General features: G+C 41.0%; 2 protein-coding genes across 3 annotated transcripts in view; both read right to left on the bottom strand.

Moving 5' to 3' along the window:
* LOC133413968 (cilia- and flagella-associated protein 47-like) overlaps positions 1–8,519 on the bottom strand; it is a 72,175-nt gene extending 63,656 nt beyond the window's left edge. Inside the window, exons 1-8 of the mRNA XM_061698937.1 lie at positions 8,086–8,519; positions 6,898–7,055; positions 6,676–6,791; positions 5,312–5,450; positions 4,462–4,546; positions 4,223–4,363; positions 3,971–4,140; positions 2,891–2,991 (exon numbers count right to left, since the gene is read on the bottom strand). Coding sequence (XP_061554921.1) covers positions 2,891–2,991; positions 3,971–4,140; positions 4,223–4,363; positions 4,462–4,546; positions 5,312–5,450; positions 6,676–6,791; positions 6,898–7,055; positions 8,086–8,229 — 1,054 coding nt within the window. The 5' untranslated portion in view covers positions 8,230–8,519. The remainder of the gene's footprint in view (positions 1–2,890; positions 2,992–3,970; positions 4,141–4,222; positions 4,364–4,461; positions 4,547–5,311; positions 5,451–6,675; positions 6,792–6,897; positions 7,056–8,085) is intronic.
* A 938-nt stretch (positions 8,520–9,457) lies between these two features.
* Positions 9,458–17,184, bottom strand: nufip1 (nuclear FMR1 interacting protein 1). Of its 2 annotated transcripts, none has more exons than XM_061690962.1 (10): positions 16,851–17,184; positions 15,828–15,898; positions 14,962–15,066; positions 14,815–14,877; positions 14,663–14,739; positions 14,493–14,585; positions 14,032–14,210; positions 13,812–13,952; positions 10,636–10,880; positions 9,458–10,272 (listed from the first exon to the last, which is right to left on the bottom strand). In XM_061690962.1, exons 1-10 carry the CDS (start codon positions 17,083–17,085, stop codon positions 9,595–9,597), a joined length of 1,887 nt encoding a protein of 628 aa, XP_061546946.1. In that variant the 5' UTR covers positions 17,086–17,184; the 3' UTR covers positions 9,458–9,594. The 2 variants fall into 2 exon arrangements, with proteins under 2 accessions (XP_061546946.1, XP_061547036.1); XM_061691052.1 differs by having other exon boundaries at positions 16,866–17,184.
* Positions 17,185–17,675: the final 491 nt, after the last annotated feature.

The following is a 17,675-nucleotide window of genomic DNA, read 5'->3' as shown; positions in this document are numbered from 1 at the left end:
ATGTCAAAACTTTGATGCAGACGTGCCAACTAGGGCTGCACGATATAGGAACAAAGTGACATTGCAATTTTTATATATATTGCCATGTGAAATAATACAGGATCAGTGTTGGGAAAGTTCATTTTCTGCGCCAACTAGTTCAAAGTTCAATTCATCGTTCCAAAATTAGTGCAGTTCATAGTTCATAATTCAAAATTTTGAACTAAGTTCACCGGTCCAAAACGAACCAGTTCATAGTTCTTTTTTTTCACTATGTTGCTGATGGGCTATTACTCTCAAAAATACTGGCATTTGTCCCCCCATTGTTGCTACCCATTCAGTCTACACTAGTATATGTATATACAGTGGGTATGGAAAGTATTCAGACCCCCTTATATTTCTCACTTTTTTTATATTGCAGCCATTTGCTAAAATCATTTAAGTTATTTTTTTTCCATCATTAATGTACACGCAGCACCCCATATTGGCAGAAAAAAAAATGAATTGTTGAAATTTTTTCAGATTTATTTAAAAAGAAAAACTGAAATATCATACAGCTATAAGTATTCAGACCCTTTGCTCAGTATTTAGTAGAAGCACCCTTTTGAGCCAATACAGCCATGAGTCTTTTTGGGAATGATGCAACAAGTTTTTCACACCTGGATTTGGGGATCATCTGCCATTCCTCCTTGCAGATACTCTCCAGTTCTGCCAGGTTGGCTGGTGAACGTTGGTGGGCAGCCATTTTCAGGTCTTTCCAGAGAGGCTCAATTGGGTTTAAGTCAGGGCTCTGGCTGGGCCATTCAAAAACAGTCACGGTGTTGTTTTGAAGCCACTCCTTTGGTATTTTAGCTGTATGCTTAGGGTCATTGTCTTTTTTTGAAAGTGAACCTTCAGCCCAGTCTGAGCACTCTGGAGATGGTTTTCGTCCACGATATTCCTGTACTTGGCCGCATTCATCTTTTCTTCGATTCCAACCAGTCGTCCTGTCAATGCAGCTGGGAAAAAAAAAAAAAAAAAAAAAAAAACACAGCATGATGCTGCCACCACCATGCTTCACTATTGGGACTGTATTGGACAGGTGCCTGGTTTTCTCCACACATGCCACTTAGAATTAAGGCCAACAATTTCTATCTTGGTCTCATCAGACCAGAGAATCTTATTTCTCACCATCTTGTAGTCCTTCAGGTGTTTCTTAGCAAACTCCATGCACTCCTTGCACTGAGGAGAGGCTTCCGTCGGGCCACTCTGCCATAAAGCACCGACTGGTGGAGGGCTGTAGTGATGGTTGACTTTCTAGAACTTTCTCCCATCTCCCGACTGCATCTCTGGAGCTCAGCCACAGTGATATTTGGGTTCTTCTTTACCTCTCTCACCAAGGCTCTTCTCCCCCAATTGCTCAGTTAGGCCAGGTGGCCAGCTCTAGGAAGGGTCTGGTCGTCCCAAACGTCTTCCATTTCAGGATTATGGAGCCCACTGTGCTCTTAGGAACCTTAAGTGCAGTAGAATTTTTTTTGTAACCTTGGCCAGATAGATCTGTGCCTTGCCACAATTCTGTCTCGGAGCTCTTCAGGCAGTTCCTTTGACCTCATGATTCTCATTTGCTCTGACATGCACTGTGAGCTGTAAGGTCTTATACAGACAGGCGTGTGGCTTTCCTAATCAAGTCCAATCAGTATAATCAAACACAGCTCGACTCCAATGAACGTGTAGAACCATTTTAAGGATGATCAGAAGAAATGGACAGCACCCGAGTTAAATATATGAGTGTCACAGCAAAGGGTCTGAATACTTATGGCTGTGTGATATTTAAGTTTTTCTTTTTTAATAATCAGCAAAGATTTCAACAATTATTTTTTTTCTGTCAATATGTGGTGCTTTGTGTACATTAATGAGGAAAAAATTTAACTTAAATGATTTTAACAAATGGCGGCACGGTGGACTGACTGGTTAGAAGCGTCAGCCTCACAGTTCTGAGGACCCGGGTTCAATCCCCGGCCCCGACTGTGTGGAGTTTGCATGTTCTCCCCGTGCCTGCGTGGGTTTTCTCCGGGCACTCCGGTTTCCTCCCACATCCCAAAAACATGCATGAATTGGAGACTCTAAATTGCCCGTAGGCATGATTGTGAGTGCGAATGGTTGTCTATTTGTATGTGCCCTGCGATTGGCTGGCAACCAGTTCAGGGTGTACCCCGCCTCCTGCCCGATGACAGCTGGGATAGGCTCCAGCGCGCCCGCAACCCTAGTGAGGATAAGCGGCTCAGAAAATGGATGGATGGATGGATTTTAACAAATCACATTGTTTTAACTTAAGCAGTCTGATACAAATAATAATTTTCCTAGCAATGTATTTTTACAATTATGTACTGTATTACAAAAGAACACATTCAGTCCCATTTAGGCAGTGTCCCTGAATGCACCTCACGCACTAATGCAGCTGCCTAGTTTCATTCTGAAGAGCGAAATAGGAAATGCAGCAGTACATTCTTTTAATCTTTTGAGCATGTCCAAACAGGTCCCTCTGCTGGTCATTTTTAATATTGTTTAATAATTTACATTAACATTTAAAATCTATTTCATATTGTCAATTCACTGTATATTACAGTACAGCAACATTGTAGCAGACCCTCAACACTCAAATTATCGTGCAGCCCTGGTGCCAACCACACTCCACTATGACGTTTCAAAAATTGAGCCATAAAAATGCTAAACCAAATTTAAATAAATATTTATTTTAATAATTCAAATATTGTTTTACCATTGGGGTAATATGAGGATGTGCATTTATACACGACAACAAACACAACTAGAATGTGTCAAGCAAATTGTAGATCTGTATCAAACTATACAATGTCTTCACTGTGAAATTCGGTAAAATATATAATATAGAAAAGTGTGTATTTGTGAGTACCATTTCGGTGAGTGAAGCCATGCTTGCTTCTAACTAAGTCCAGGTGCAGAAAAAGGCAGTAGTCCTGCCGACTGGCTTGGCATCGAGGCTTGACTTGTAATCTGAGTGGGGAAAGTAGCAACTTCTGTGAGTACCAATACAGTGGTCCCTTGTGATATGAGCTTAGTTTGCTTGGTGATCATGCTCATAACTCAAAATTAAATCATCTTTCCCCACTGAAATGAATGCAAATGCCATTATTCTGTTCCAGCCTCCTCCCCAAAAATACGACAAAAAATGTATAATGAGTTTTTGAAAAGAAAAATAGCACACTACAATATAAATACAAAGAATTAAAAAGAATTCAAATAATTAAAGCGCTTTTTTCAAATTTTTTCCTTCAATTCAGCAAACATTGTGTGCTCCTTATGGTGTGCCCGCCATGTCCACCTGTGGCAATATAATAAAGACATGCGATTGCACATGAAGGATTCGGTCACAGCTGCTCAGTAAGCCGCAGTTATATTAGTCGGTCTTCGCAGAAGATAAAGAATATACGCCTTTTAGTATCGTTATATTCACTGGGTATATCGCTTGTGTTCAAATATCTGGTCCTAAAGGGTTGTACACCACAACACTGATGCTATTCATTAGCCCGTCTAAGAGGTTTCGTACTCTTTGCTAGCATTAAGCTAAATAGACATTAAAGACTATTTGTTTATTTTAAATAGACAGCATGTAAATCTGTTTTATATTTAGTTTGACATTAAACTACAACTTGGGGTGGCAATAAACAGCTTGAAACACCCTTTTTGAAGACTTGTTAACAAATTCTATCTGCGAAAGTGCTGCTCGTTGTCAAGTGAGTTGAATTGCGTTGAAGATTTTTGCTCACAAGTCAAAGCAAAAGAATCACCCGAATAAACGGTTTGCATCTCGAAAAATCTCTTAAATCGAGTCACTCGTATCTCAAGGCACAGCTGGTGCTTTTAATGACCAACTTTAATATAATGAAGTACAGTAGAAGACAACATACTGAAAACTCTACAACTTATTAATGACTTTAACACTATTTTTCCGAACACACAATTGTAAGTTTACCTATGGAAAACTGGGCTGAAGCGTACTGCCACAGTAGTTTTTTTATATGGTCCCAATCGGCCTTGGTTTGGAATACACTCCACCACTGGACATGGGCAGCGGGGGCCTGGGCTGCACCGCTGCATTTTGCCTAGCAAAGCGACGTCTGTGCTCTTGTCAAGGTTTGCTCCCTACACAGCATCATCATCATCATCATCATCATCAACTCAAATATTCCAATATTCACTCCAGTCATATTTGGACATAACTTACAGTTTCGGTTCCAGCAGCAGAACCCTGAAGTAAGCAGACCCAGTCGCATGCTTGGGGCCCATTGTTTGCCAACACTACACGCTCCACACGGGACGTCCCAAAGTAGACAGGTCCGAAGAACAGACGGGACAGCGGGGCCCCCTGTAGAAAATAATCACAAACATACTGTAGTTACATGATTATCAGAGACATTGAGTTACTGTATGTAGCACAGTGATGACAATAATTGGCTGCAGTACCTGTGTGTCCAAGACCTCAAGATGCTGTTCAACCACCTGAGCTCTGATACTGAGAACCACAGTGGAGTGACTCTGAAGCTTGACCCTGGTAAGTTGGCCATTACATGCACAAAGTGGAATTAGTAACCTTTCTCTGAAACACTAATTAGGGCTTCATCATCCATTTATTAAAGTCAGACAGGCTATTGATACATTTTGATATAGACAATTATCTTCTCTTTTTTTTTTTCAAGGATTGGCCACTGACATAAATTTAGGTCAAATCAACATTACAACATGACAGAAATAATAGGCGCTAACTTTCTCACTGACCCAGCTATATGGACGGGTGTTGTCCAGAGTTTGCCCGTTTTACTTTTTTTTTTTTTCCCCCCACGCTGCGGTTGTGTTTTGAAGCATTTTGATGACGTTCCCCACAACGTATTTCAGTTGTGCACAAACTGCAAATAACTTACGTGTTGTTTGTCTGAGACACCGCAAAATAGTCCCACACTGACGACGTGTCTTTTTAAAAAACTTTATTGGCCGTCAGACAGTTACAGTACTGCGCCACAGCACACGTGACAAGGCTAAAAATAAACAAGCTTTTGGATTCATACGCGACGAAGACGCGGAGTTATATGTCTTGTGTGGAGCCGATCGATGACGTCATTGATCGGATCGGTGAATTATGACATGAAAGCCGATCAGCTGATCAGCATAAAATGCTAATTATTGGCCGATACCGATAACACCGATCAGATCGGCGTAATGTCTACTTGTAATGTATACTTTCATGCTGAATAGATGAAAGAAGCTAAAGTTAACTGGTATGTGGGTTTGATGACAAATATAATCAAAACAACCTTACAGGGCTTTTTCATCAACTTGTCTGGGTTTGTCAGCATGCAGTTCAACTGTCAGCCACCTGGTGGCACTAGCCGCTACGACTCCAGTGCAAGGTGAAAGTCGGACCAAAGAGTTTCCACTGTGCATCACCTGGAACACACCTTCAAACACACACGCATATGAGATAGAAATAAAACTATGCACATTCTCTCATAACCTACAGAGTCAAAATAACATTTTCCAATTCTCTTGGCAGATCATTTTGCTTAATATTCCTAGTGTCATTACTTTTTGCTTGTTTATTTAATCCTCTCATTTGGACATATTCTTTTACCGTTTTTTGTTTTTTTTGGGGGGGGTGGGGTTTGTGGGAACTGCAACTCCCGCTACACTGTCTGGATTGCTACCCCTGTCCTATCCTATCCTGTCAAGTCCCATCCTTTACCATTTGCTTCCTCATAGCGTGTAGCACTGCTTTCCCAGCACACTTAGGATAGAATGGATAGATTCTGACCCATTCTGACTCCTTTGTAACATTAGTGTTGTCATACACAGTGGTGCCACCATTACTTGTGAGTGTAATTCGCTCTGTGAGGACGCTTGTACCTCAAAAGACTTGCATTGTGTCTCAAATCAATTTGAGTGGAAATGCTATCAATCCATTCCAGCCCCACAAAAAAAAAACATTGTTTGTAATGTGTTTTTAATTTCGAAAAATAGCACCCTAAAGTATTATACTTTATAGAAACATACTGTAATAATTTCATTAAATAGAATAAAAATAGTTTAACAGTTTGCATATCTTGATTTTAATTCTCTAATGCCCATTGACATTGTGCTCCTTCTGGTGACCACTGGGAGCAATATAATACAGAGTTTCACAACAAAGTGACTCAGTAAGATGCAGCAATATTTGTCATTTTTGGCAGAGGATAAAGAATATATGTCTCTGAATATTGTTATATTGTCTGTCTACATGTATTTCTCCCCCATTAGTGTTCAAATATTTCTTGTATAAAGGGTTCTAACTGCTGCAGCATTAATGCTAGTTTAGTGAGCCCATCAATTACGTTTTGCATTGTGTGTTAGCAGAATTTTGTAAACTGTATGATTGGGTTAAATACACCACATTTACTTCTCATTGTTTTATGTCAGCTTGTAGCAACCCCTTGGCCTCGTTGGAATAATTGTTCACGATCTGCTGCTTGTTATGAAATGTGCTCACGTTAGCGCTCCTAACTGAAGTTGAAGAATTTTCCCGCCGCATACCAGATGATCTCTCATGCCACACTAATGTGCCACAGCACAGTGTCAGAGGATAACTGCTTTAGGGGCTCCGTACTAACCACCTTCAGCGATATGGCAAAGATGATGAACGTGAATTACCTGATGCTGATCCTCGATTGGTGATAGGAATAAGTCTGCTGATAATCTGACCGCTGGCAGGAAGAAAGCCAAAGTCTAATTCAGAGTCCATGGATAGGGAGCAAGCACGGGGAGAACTACATGAACACATTCACAAAATGAAATGTCAACAAATACAAAATCGTCACACTCCGGCTTTGACAATGACAAAAAAAGAGGTGTTTTTATATTTTTTTTTCTTACATCTGCAATGGAACTTTAATGATTTCCGCAGCATCTACGTGAATATAAATGTAATCTGTGACCTGCTCCTCTTCCTCAGGGGTGACCTCCAATAAGCCACTCACAGACAAACCAGGTGCCACATTCTTAGCAGATCTGGGTGCTGAGAATTTAAACACCTGCAAGAAAAGAAAGAAAGAAAAGAAATCCACTCACCCAATCACATACAGCTGCAAGAGAATGTATGTTAACCCTTTGGAACGACCGGTATTTCTGCATCGATTGATCATAAAAATGTGATCTGATCTTCATCTCACTCATAACAACAGGAAAACATCATTTTAAAATGAACAGTGCACAGTGGAAAAGTATGTGAACCACTTGGCTAATTACTTCTCCGTCAGCTTCTCGGACTCTAATCAACGTGACGTGTTAACGCCTAAAAAAAAAAAAACAACACACCAGGTTTGAGTTTTCTCTTCTCAAGAAAAGTTAGGCATTTCCCGATGTCAAACATGAACGAAAGAGCTTTCAAAATATCTCCAATTAAGAATTGTTAACTTGCATGGAGCTTGAAAGTGTATGTTATGAATGGTGATTCCTTGCTGGAATTGTGCATCCTGTAAAATGATGCTGAATTGAAATAGTTTTGCAAAGACAAAAACTCCTCTGGATTGTAGTGCAGATCTGATTTGGAACTACAGGAAACGTTTGGTTCATGTTATTGCTGAAAGGTGGCTCTACCACTTAAAAGTTCACATACTTTCTCCATCCTGCACTGTGACATTTACATGTTTCATGTCAATAACATGAAAACATATCGTATAATTGTTTGCATCACTATTGTATTGTCGTCACTACATGATAAGATCACATTTTACGACCAACATACGCGGAATTCCAGGTCATTCCGAAGGGTTCTCCTACTTTCAACTGTCTATATTTTTTAAATAATGTAAAATATTTGTACAATTCTCAATGTTTTACCTACTGCAAACAATATTGCACATGGCAAACTGGAGCTTATTGATGCTTAAAGACACACTTTTCTTCTTTCTGTATTACTGTATTATGCGTAGAGTCCAAACAAACAAACAAACAAACAAACAAACAAAAGTCAAAGCCTTGGGCTAATGATAATGAAAGCTAGTGATACCAACGCCGCTGTACTTGACACAACTAAGAGTGGTGTGGCAAAATATACTTTACCTTCAACTTGGGGTTTTCGAAACATATTTCCCTCGTGGTTCTGCCAACATTAATGGCTGTGATGACAGTCTTGTAGACCTTGCCCAGTTGCACGTCTTTGAATTCGACGAACGGCGGGTCAACTTGAACGCAACTCTCCGCCATTATGAAGTCCGTTGCTCCTCAAATCGATCCGAAGCACCCGGCAGAAGTCCTCTATGTTTCTCATAAATGTGTTTTTAGGGATATCGACATACTCTTTTGTCTATTTGTCCGGTCGTCTTCCAACATTTCCATTGCTATGGTAACATACGTCAATGATTAAATAGTACACGCGTTGATTGACAACTCAATTATGTCGTTACGCAGCGGTACGTAGCTTAGAACGCGTGACGTTATTTAAGCTGTCTTTAAATGTGCACTAAATGTTTTCTAAACTGGGCAGTCAAGTGTAGAACGTGAGTAAAATATATTCGCGTGTAAAGTAAATAGCATGTCAGGCGACATCTTCGAAGTCGTCGTTACCCTGACGCTGTACGCTTTGTTGTCATGACGACGACAAACTAGCATTTTATAACCTCCGGTTACTTCATTGCGAAATTGAAGGCAGCCAATCTTGGGATGTAACTAAGTACAAATACTTTGCTGCTGTATTTTTGTAGATGTCTCCTTACTATATTATATGGTGACAAGTATACAGCATACACCAAAATTGAAAGCCGCCAGTGGTGGGAAAGTGTGAACTATTTGTTACTTTATTTAAGTAGATAGCTTGTTATTCTATTCCAAAATGAAATGCATACAGTGGTGGCTACTTTGTGACTTTTTGCAAAAAAATAAAAAATAAAGGAAGCCAGTGGTGGCAAGTTATTTAGTGGAAATACTTTCTTACTTTTGTATTTTTCAGTCGACTTTAAATTTAACGCCCTATATTTGAAAAGAGATCCATACTTTGTACTCCTTACTTGGGCAACATTTGCTTGTTACTCATTTCAATCTCCACAACATGATGTTTAAAAAGAGAGCGATAAATAAAGTGGTTAAATCAACCACAGTTGAGAACTTGATTGACTGAGATCTTGGGTTCTTTATGAGGTGGGAGGGAAAAAAAAATAAAAACGGGACAACCGCATGGAGTAACGTGAACTGGGGAGCAATAACAGCTGCGGCAAAAGATTTGATGTGTTTTTTTTCTTCTTTTTTTAAACAAGTACGGGTACTTATATTTAAGTAAAAGAGTGTGAGCACTTTTGTCACCTTTGAAGGCAGCCGTATCTCCTTATTTGTTGTTTAGACTCTAGATACGGCTTAACGAAGAAGTCAGTGATTCATAAAGACTTGTGTTCCAGCGAGTTGAACTGTTTGTTGTACTTTGGGGAAAAAAACAAGCTCGAAAATATTTTTTGCATTTATTGCTGGAGGAAAAAAAAAATTATCAATGTACTTTGCAAAGTTGTCATTGTAGCATCAAATAAATTTGGCAAAAATTAGCAATCAAAATTACAGAGATTTTCTAAACAGAAATGGAAATCAATTTGACATTTCCCATATTTCATCCTCATAAATATTATTGGTTGACCTACTTTCACGAGGTGCCATAGAATCATGGCTGTGGTAGTAAGTGGTTGCCATTTCTTCCTTGTCCTCTGAAGCCTGCTCTGCACTTGCTAAAGAATCCGCCGGGGGATCTTTGGATTTTTGTGCGCTTCGACAGTCACTTGGCCGCGTGGCTTCGTCGCCTTGGTCATCTGGGAAACCAGCTCGGTCACACGGTGAACCAGCACCTGCTTGGTCACATGCTGGGCCACTTTGGTGGTCTGGTGAACCAGGTACAGCGTCGTCATCTGGTGGTCCAGAGCCAGCCTGGTCATCAAGTGGCCCCTCGTCCAGACAATTCCTTGACGAACTGTGACGGACTATGATCTTGGTTGTCACATTAACTGGACCAATCTCCTTTTTTTCCTCCTTACATATTGTTGGCCAAGCGGTGGCTCTGTGAGATGCAGTCCCAGCGTTGACTGAACACTTTTTGCCACCAACCAGAGAATCGGACAGAGTCCTGCTTCCCACTTCTTGGTCTGAACTTCCTGTACCTTGCGTCAGGTGGAGTTGAGGCTTGCTCTCCAGGCCAAAGAAGTCGTTTCGGACCACGTATCGAACACACTGCAGGAGGACGTTTCTCTCATGGCGTATATCCGGAGCAAGCAGCTGAACAAAACCACAACAAAAACATTCTCTCAAAACAGACAAGAAATAAGAAAAATATAATATTGTTTGTGTGGGTTTTTGCTAATGTATTGTACTTATAATTACTTATGAACTGAACTGTACTTATGAAATGTACTGTATTGGATTAAACAAAGTTCAAGCAACTGTAACTACAAGCAGTTTGAACAGAATATAATTCAGTTATTGCGTTACCTCTACCACACTTTGTTAATCACTGGTCTATATTGTATGTGCCCGGACACTGACTGGCAACCATTCTAGGGTTTATCGCACCTCTTGCCCAAAGTTTGGATGAACATGTATGGCTGGAAGGGTATCAGACAATCTACGGCAACTCCTCACCATCTCAAGGAGAGTGGGCCGCCGTGTTTGCAGCATATCATGGTGTCCACCCCGACCTCGCTTTCCTCCTCTTCTCCCTCGTCCTCTTCGGTTGTTTGATGTGTTCAGGGCAGACCAAGGACATGATACTTTGGAAGCTTGCGTGTCCTGTTTTGAGGTTTTGGTGTCCATGAAGGGTCTGTTTTTCTGGTCTAGCAAATCCTTGTTTTCTTGGAGCAGGTCTTTGCCTTTTTGGATAGTAGAGTCTGAAAACAAAGAGAAATGTTTAAAATCATCATACTAAAACACACCTAAATCAGGCTAATATCATAGATCATTTTACACTTGAGACTATGTGAGTCCTGGGATGCACATGTCATGGAAACCATGAGTCCCTGCAACTTATCACGGAATACAGATACAGTAATCCTCTGCTACATCACAGTTCTTGCTTCACGGTCCCGCTATATTGCAGATTTTTATTACAGTTACTCTTTTATCCTTAATATTTTATACTGTCTGTACAATATTTTTGAATTATCCATTGCTCTTGCTCTCTCTCAATATATTATGTTTAGGCCTTCCACGATAGCAAATTTTTAGAACAATATATTTTCCCAAAAACCTTCAAGATAAACAATACTATCGATGTGTTTTTATCCCACTGATATGAAATGAGAACATAATAAAGAATTGCACACATTACAAATTCTGTCCTGGTAATCAAACATACAGTAGGAGCACAACTGTGTAATGTTCTCTCATTTACTAAATAAAAGTAAGGCTGCATTTCAGAATCAGAGCAAGTAAATAAAAAGAGAAAGTTTACGTTAAAAAAAAAAATGCTGAACTTGAGAAAAATAAAGTTTTGAGTTTCCCCCCTTTCTGTTTGGCATCTTGACAAAACAGTGACGTCTCAAACATCCATCCATCCATCTTCTGAGCCGCTTCTCCTCACTAGGGTCGCGGGCGTGCTGGAGCCTATCCCAGCTGTCATCGGGCAGGAGGCGGGGTACACCCTGAACTGGTTGCCAGCCAATCGCAGGGCACATAGAAACAAACAACCATTTGCACTCACAGTCATGCCTATGGGCAATTTAGAGTCTCCAATTAATGCATGTTTTTTTTTTTGGGATGTGGGAGGAAACCGGAGTGCCCGGAGAAAACCCACGCAGGCACGGGGAGAACATGCAAACTCCACACAGGCAGGGCCGGGGATTGAACCCGGGTCCTCAGAACTGTGAGGCTGACGCTCTAACCAGTCGCCCAAGTCTCAAACAATTTCACATATTTTAATTTAACAAATTTTAAATGAATCGTTTTAGAGGTTATGTTTGTTAAAAACCTTTGTTTTGGCCTTTGTGCATCTTCACTCAAACCGCTAGCCTTTTAGCCTTTTGTGACATATTCATACATTAGGCTCATGGCTGTGCATTTATGAGCTTAGACCAGCTGACTAGGAATAAGAAATATTATTTGTACTACTACAAATTTTGGAAGTGTTCAATTTCTTCAAACTAAAATGAAGAAACATCAAGAAAGAAAAATATTTCCTTCATTTCCCTTCACCAAAACCCTCCTCTTATGGGTACATGATGATGATGATCCATTTTACTCTTCAGGCCTCTTTATACTCCCGCGGTCGCGAGCCGACAACGCCCGCATTGCATCACGTGACCGACGAATTTGCCTGTGCAGACCCTCTGCGTATCTTGACGCGCCCACGGCAAAATTTGTTACTGCGCGTCGAATGCCGCGGAGATCATCTCCAGTCCGTTTTAGTCACATGCTGTGATGACGTACTCAGCGTGCCCCTTGGTTCTACATACCATCTACGCCGCCACCATCTCGATCGATTTTGCAGCATAATTAAACGTATCATCTGGTCATCTAGGTCCATTTGTTATAGCAGACACTGTTCCACGGTCGCCATTTTTGTTGCTTTGCTCCTTGCTACTGAAAGTAAAAACGGCTACCGGAAACGGCCCAAAAAAATGCAGAGGAAACTCCACCCTGTGGTGTCCTAGCCAATACCAGCCGTAGCGACACCCCGACTTGGAGGTAAACTGCAGTACATTTTCAAAACTGTGCGCGTGGGTTGCGCTCGAGTATAAACGCAAACTACGCGCGGGACAGCCGCAGTGACGTCAGCGCGGTTGCGGTCCGCGCGAGTATAAAGAAGCCTTTATTCCTCTCTGGCCACATTTGCCACGTTTTTCACCGACTTGACTCGAAGTTTTGCCACTTATGGATCATCAGACTGGCCATATGTCACACAGTGGACTATATTGAGCAAAAAGCACACTGTATGTACCGTTATGGTTGCGTTACACTTTCCTTGTTAAGGTTTAAAAAAAAATTAAAATTAAAAAGCCACACATTCCACGGTACTCCTAATTAAAAGAGACACTCTGCAGCCCGCAGTGCTAACGTTATGTTAGCAAAGTAGACTAACGTCAAGCTCACTGATTTGTGCTATGTTAACTTCCCCCTTGTCTCTCGGGTCCCACGACGCGGTGTCATACTCGGTGGAGAGAAAGGTCCGTGTTACAACGAACGGGTGCTCGACTTGCATTTCACTAAGAAATGCTACACCACTTTCTGTCTTTTTTCTCTCTCACTTCTCTATTCGACGTCACATTTTGTAACTGCTGTTTTCCCGTCCACGTATGGGTGAATTAAGCACGTTGTGTCACATACGCCACTGCCTGCTTCAGTCTTCGCAGTAAACCTGATTTGCAGTTTTGCTTTTCAACGTGTTTTTTGATGCACAAAATGCTAATTTTGACCTACAAACTGCGACGGGAGACCGCTTAATTCGAACCCTGCACACATACGCAGGTAAGCAATGTTGTGCGTCAGTGGACACAGATCCCCCATGCTTTTTGCATCGCTGATCATTTTTGCGGGTCTAGGACGCAGGAAGCACATCAAACGAGATCCCTGTCATATTACTGCTGCTAATTAGAGTAAAGCCTTTCCTGATACAGCTTTCTCTGTACTTGTCTAAATCTGTTTTTAATACTGTTCCTAAAACTGCAAGGATGTACATGGATGTTTAATTTTCTTACTGGAGTCCACAACTGGCTTGCCTTTAGTCGTGAAATACATTCCCAAAAAAAAAAGGCACAAAAACAACAATGATGGCTCAAGGAAATGGTTTACAAATGAACAAAAGGCCAAAGTGATAAACTCACGCTGTGCTTCTTCATCACCTTCACTCTCGCTCATGGAGCCATAGTTGGTTAAAAGAGACCCCAGAGCAACGCTCATCTGTTTCGGGGCCACAACAAGGCTAGCTGTCCTGGAGTCAGTGTCTGCATCCTCTTTGTCAGACTCTAACAGGAAGGCATTGGAAAAATTGATGACGCACAGGGCCAGTTTGAGACACTGTGAAACATTCCTGCACTCACTCACCAATGTCACTTTTGGCCAACACCCCCAGAGGATCACCATTCTGGCCGGGCTGGGTGAGGGGCGGCGGTCTCTCTGCTGCAGCGCCACCGTCGGACGGATGCGGACCTTGGGGATGCTGCCCCTGGAACCTCTGATGACCTCTCCCCCGCCAACGCCCACGTCCTCTGCCTCTCATGCGTCTATACATCAGAGTATAAAAGTTCGTCCAATCCTGAAAATAGTTCAACTTGGGCAACTATTCCATGACATTCCATTAATGACCCACACCGTTTACAACTACGCCATGGCCAAACAAACCTTCATAGTAACCAATCTCCTGTCCTATTTTAGAAAATATCCCTGTCTCACAATCTTAATCAAATCCCAAGCCCAAATTTAATGAGGTCTTTCTGGCGTATGCCCTGACCCTCCACAGAGTTACAATATGTTGAAATTGGTTAAGATGTTTTTGAGTAAACTACCCAAACTGAGCCGTCTCCAAAACGGCTCCTGTCTTCTCACGTTCCTGCATCAGTTTTCTCTTTTTCTCAACATTCTGTACAGTTGGATAGTTCCTGGAAAGAAGAGGCAAAGCTCACGTCATTGACCAAGACCTCAAGATTTGCCAGCATCCATTCGTTAATGTACAGACTTGCGCCTCTCCTCTCTCCATTTTGCAATCTCTTCTGCAGTGTCCAGCTTAATTCTCTTCTTTCCGGGTGCATGGGTCTGCAAAACAGTAAGCAATATTATTAGCAAAGGGCACACTATGAACGAGGATAAAGAGTTCTGGTGTGTACTTACATTTTTCCAATGAATGCTCACTATTTTTTCATGAGCCATGAATCTGCAATCTGGGACAGAACACTATAAAAGAAGGAGAATCAGTATTAAGAGCTTGCGCTCCAGTGGTATGAAGCAATCTAAGTACAGGACTGGAAAATAACTTACCTTTACATGTTGAGCAATATGCTCCTCATACTTCTCCTGGTTTTTTAATCCTCGGTCACAAGTGTCACAAAAATGAACAAAATTTGGTTCTTTCTTGTTTTGATGCTAAAAGGTCAAAGAAAGGCACGTTTTTCATATTGAAGCAGCAAGACAGCACCCAGGTAACATAAAGGAGTTTGAGAAACCCGCACATGGCGCGTACACATCGGGGTTGCGACGGTACTCTGTAAAATACTGAGGGACGATGCGCACTTATGAACAGTTTTGTCAGATTATAAAATTGATTTTGCATTGACACTAAGTGACTCTATTCAGAATTCTTTTGACTGGACCCACTTCAGATAAACGAAAGAAAATAACATGCAATCAGTTGTAAATCCCAATCACCATGTCAATACAAGTAGAGTTGTGTTTGTCGTTTTAGTTTTTTATACTACTATATAGTGATTCCCAACCAGGTTGCCATGGAAGGCTAGTGTGCCATGAGAGCGCTACTGTGGGAAATTCACCATTTGAAAGTGTTGTGTGTAATAACTTTACATGAACAAAATTATATTATTCTGTACATCATTAATACTGGAATTGGTCCACTCTGAAATGCAGTATTCAATCTAAATAAAGAGACAATATTTTTGGGGGGCGGGGAGGTTCTGTTTACATATAAAACACATACTTAAACGGTGGCCCAAAAACGGAGGTACAGACTAAACTGTTGCACTCCTCTAGTACACATGGTAGTTTGGTAGTTTTATTGGTAATAATAATAAAAGGGGTCCTTGGAAAATTTTCTTCCTTTGGAGGGACCCCTGGACCCAAGTTTCTGATGCCCTGGCATAAATGATTAAATACAATTTCATGAAACTTACCTTTTTCCCACGGTTGCCTGCTGGTCCGTAATTGCTCCAACTTTGTTGTCCAGTGTGATACCATTCACGACCTGAGGCAATTTAAGTGTGCGGGTCAATATCATGATGAAGTTTTGGTGCCCTCAGTCATCATTAAAATGTAGCAGAATAATGAAATGCTGAGGTCTTATACTAAGTACCTAAACATTTGCACACAGTACAAGTAGACAGATAAGTCTCTTAAAATGTGTTTCCTTTATTTTATACCTTTTTTTTTATTAAATGTACATAATTTTGGGATGACACACACACTACTCTGCTAACTACAGTATGTGGAATAAGTGTTTATATTAGACAATTTTAGATGGTCTTATTGTCCAAAACAGGTTATTTGATAAAAATGAGCCATTTTAAACATGTACATTTTACTTTAATAATCATATTGAACATTTTGCATTTGTATTAAACACAAAGACAATCAGTCTGCTTTAATGGAGGACTACACAAATCGCAGAATATTTACCGAGAGGCTGAAATTCCAAGGATTTGTAAAATCTCTAGACGATTAATCAATGATCAAAATAGTTGTTGATTTGAGAACTGATTAGTTGATTAATCGATTAACTGTTGCACCTTCATATGAAATGATACACAAACATTTCGAGATATATATTATATTTGCTGAACAATACATCGTCATCTTGCTAAGTGAAGGTCCACCATGCGCTCATTGAATAATAACGTTAGAAAATATGCATTTTCAATTTTCATATTGTCTGCTGTCAGTCAATTCATTTAAAAATAAAAAATGTGGGAGTTTGAGCAAGATGCATTGGTAAGAGCATCACATCTGCTTCATACAAAGATGCCGCCGCTCAGTGGAAAATCTCTGAATTTTGGGGGGTGAAATTAGGAAGTGTCAAAGGAACCTGGGAACCTTACGGTGACATTTGCTTGTGTGCGCATTAGGAACACCCAGTGACTTTGATACATTTGCACGTTTTTATCATTTTAATTAGCACGCTCATAAACGTTGACGCTCACCGTACGAATACTGACATCCATTGTTTCGTGACTGAGAAGCAGGTCCTGACGCTGCTCGGCCGCTGTAGGCCCAGCTGGGTTCGGACTCGGAGGGCGTCTCGCTCCAAGTCCACATGCTCGGGTGGAAGTTGCTTCTTGAGACGGGCTGCTGAGGCCGTGACACTTGGATGGAGTTCGGAGGAGGACAGTCGAAGTTAGGCGGAGGATAGGAGCCAAGTTTATCCATACTGCGCATCCGAAATCTTAGTTCGATACAGCAAAGATGAAAATAAAAGTAGAAGTGGGCGACTTGCCGTGGCCTCGCTCACAATCACATGTGCTTGTTTTGCTTCAATCTTCTTCTCTTGGTGATAATAGCGGGTGGCACATAGCCTTAAGGTGTATTACTGCCACCTACTGGTATGAAAGGTGGAATCAGTATTAGTATGGCAATCTTCCTTGACATTTAAAAACAAAGCTACCCGGAATTAACATTGAAAAGATATCATTGGCGTTTCTGAAGCACCCATAAAATGAATCCTGGCATCCCTAAACTTCTGATCCTAGACTCGCCCATGGAACAGATCAACACCGTATCTTTTCCAAGAGTTCCAAGAATTCAAAATAACAGCTGGAAACTTTCTTCAATGCAATAAATTAAAAGCAGCAATAAAAAAAGAATACCAACACTCCAGAGCACCCTCGAGTTTGTCAAGCAAATAATGAAGCTTCTCCCGCAAAGTAAAATAAATCTCTCAAAAGTTTAGAAATTAATTTCATGTACTAAATCAATGCACTTACCAATCACCAAATGGGAAGATGACCTCTCCATGTCTGCTGACCGTA

This window comes from Phycodurus eques, chromosome 1, assembly GCF_024500275.1.
Source record: "Phycodurus eques isolate BA_2022a chromosome 1, UOR_Pequ_1.1, whole genome shotgun sequence".
NCBI classification, from domain to species: Eukaryota; Metazoa; Chordata; class Actinopteri; order Syngnathiformes; family Syngnathidae; genus Phycodurus; species Phycodurus eques.
Note: the sequence above shows the minus strand (reverse complement) of the source record. Positions and strands in the feature narration are given on the sequence as shown.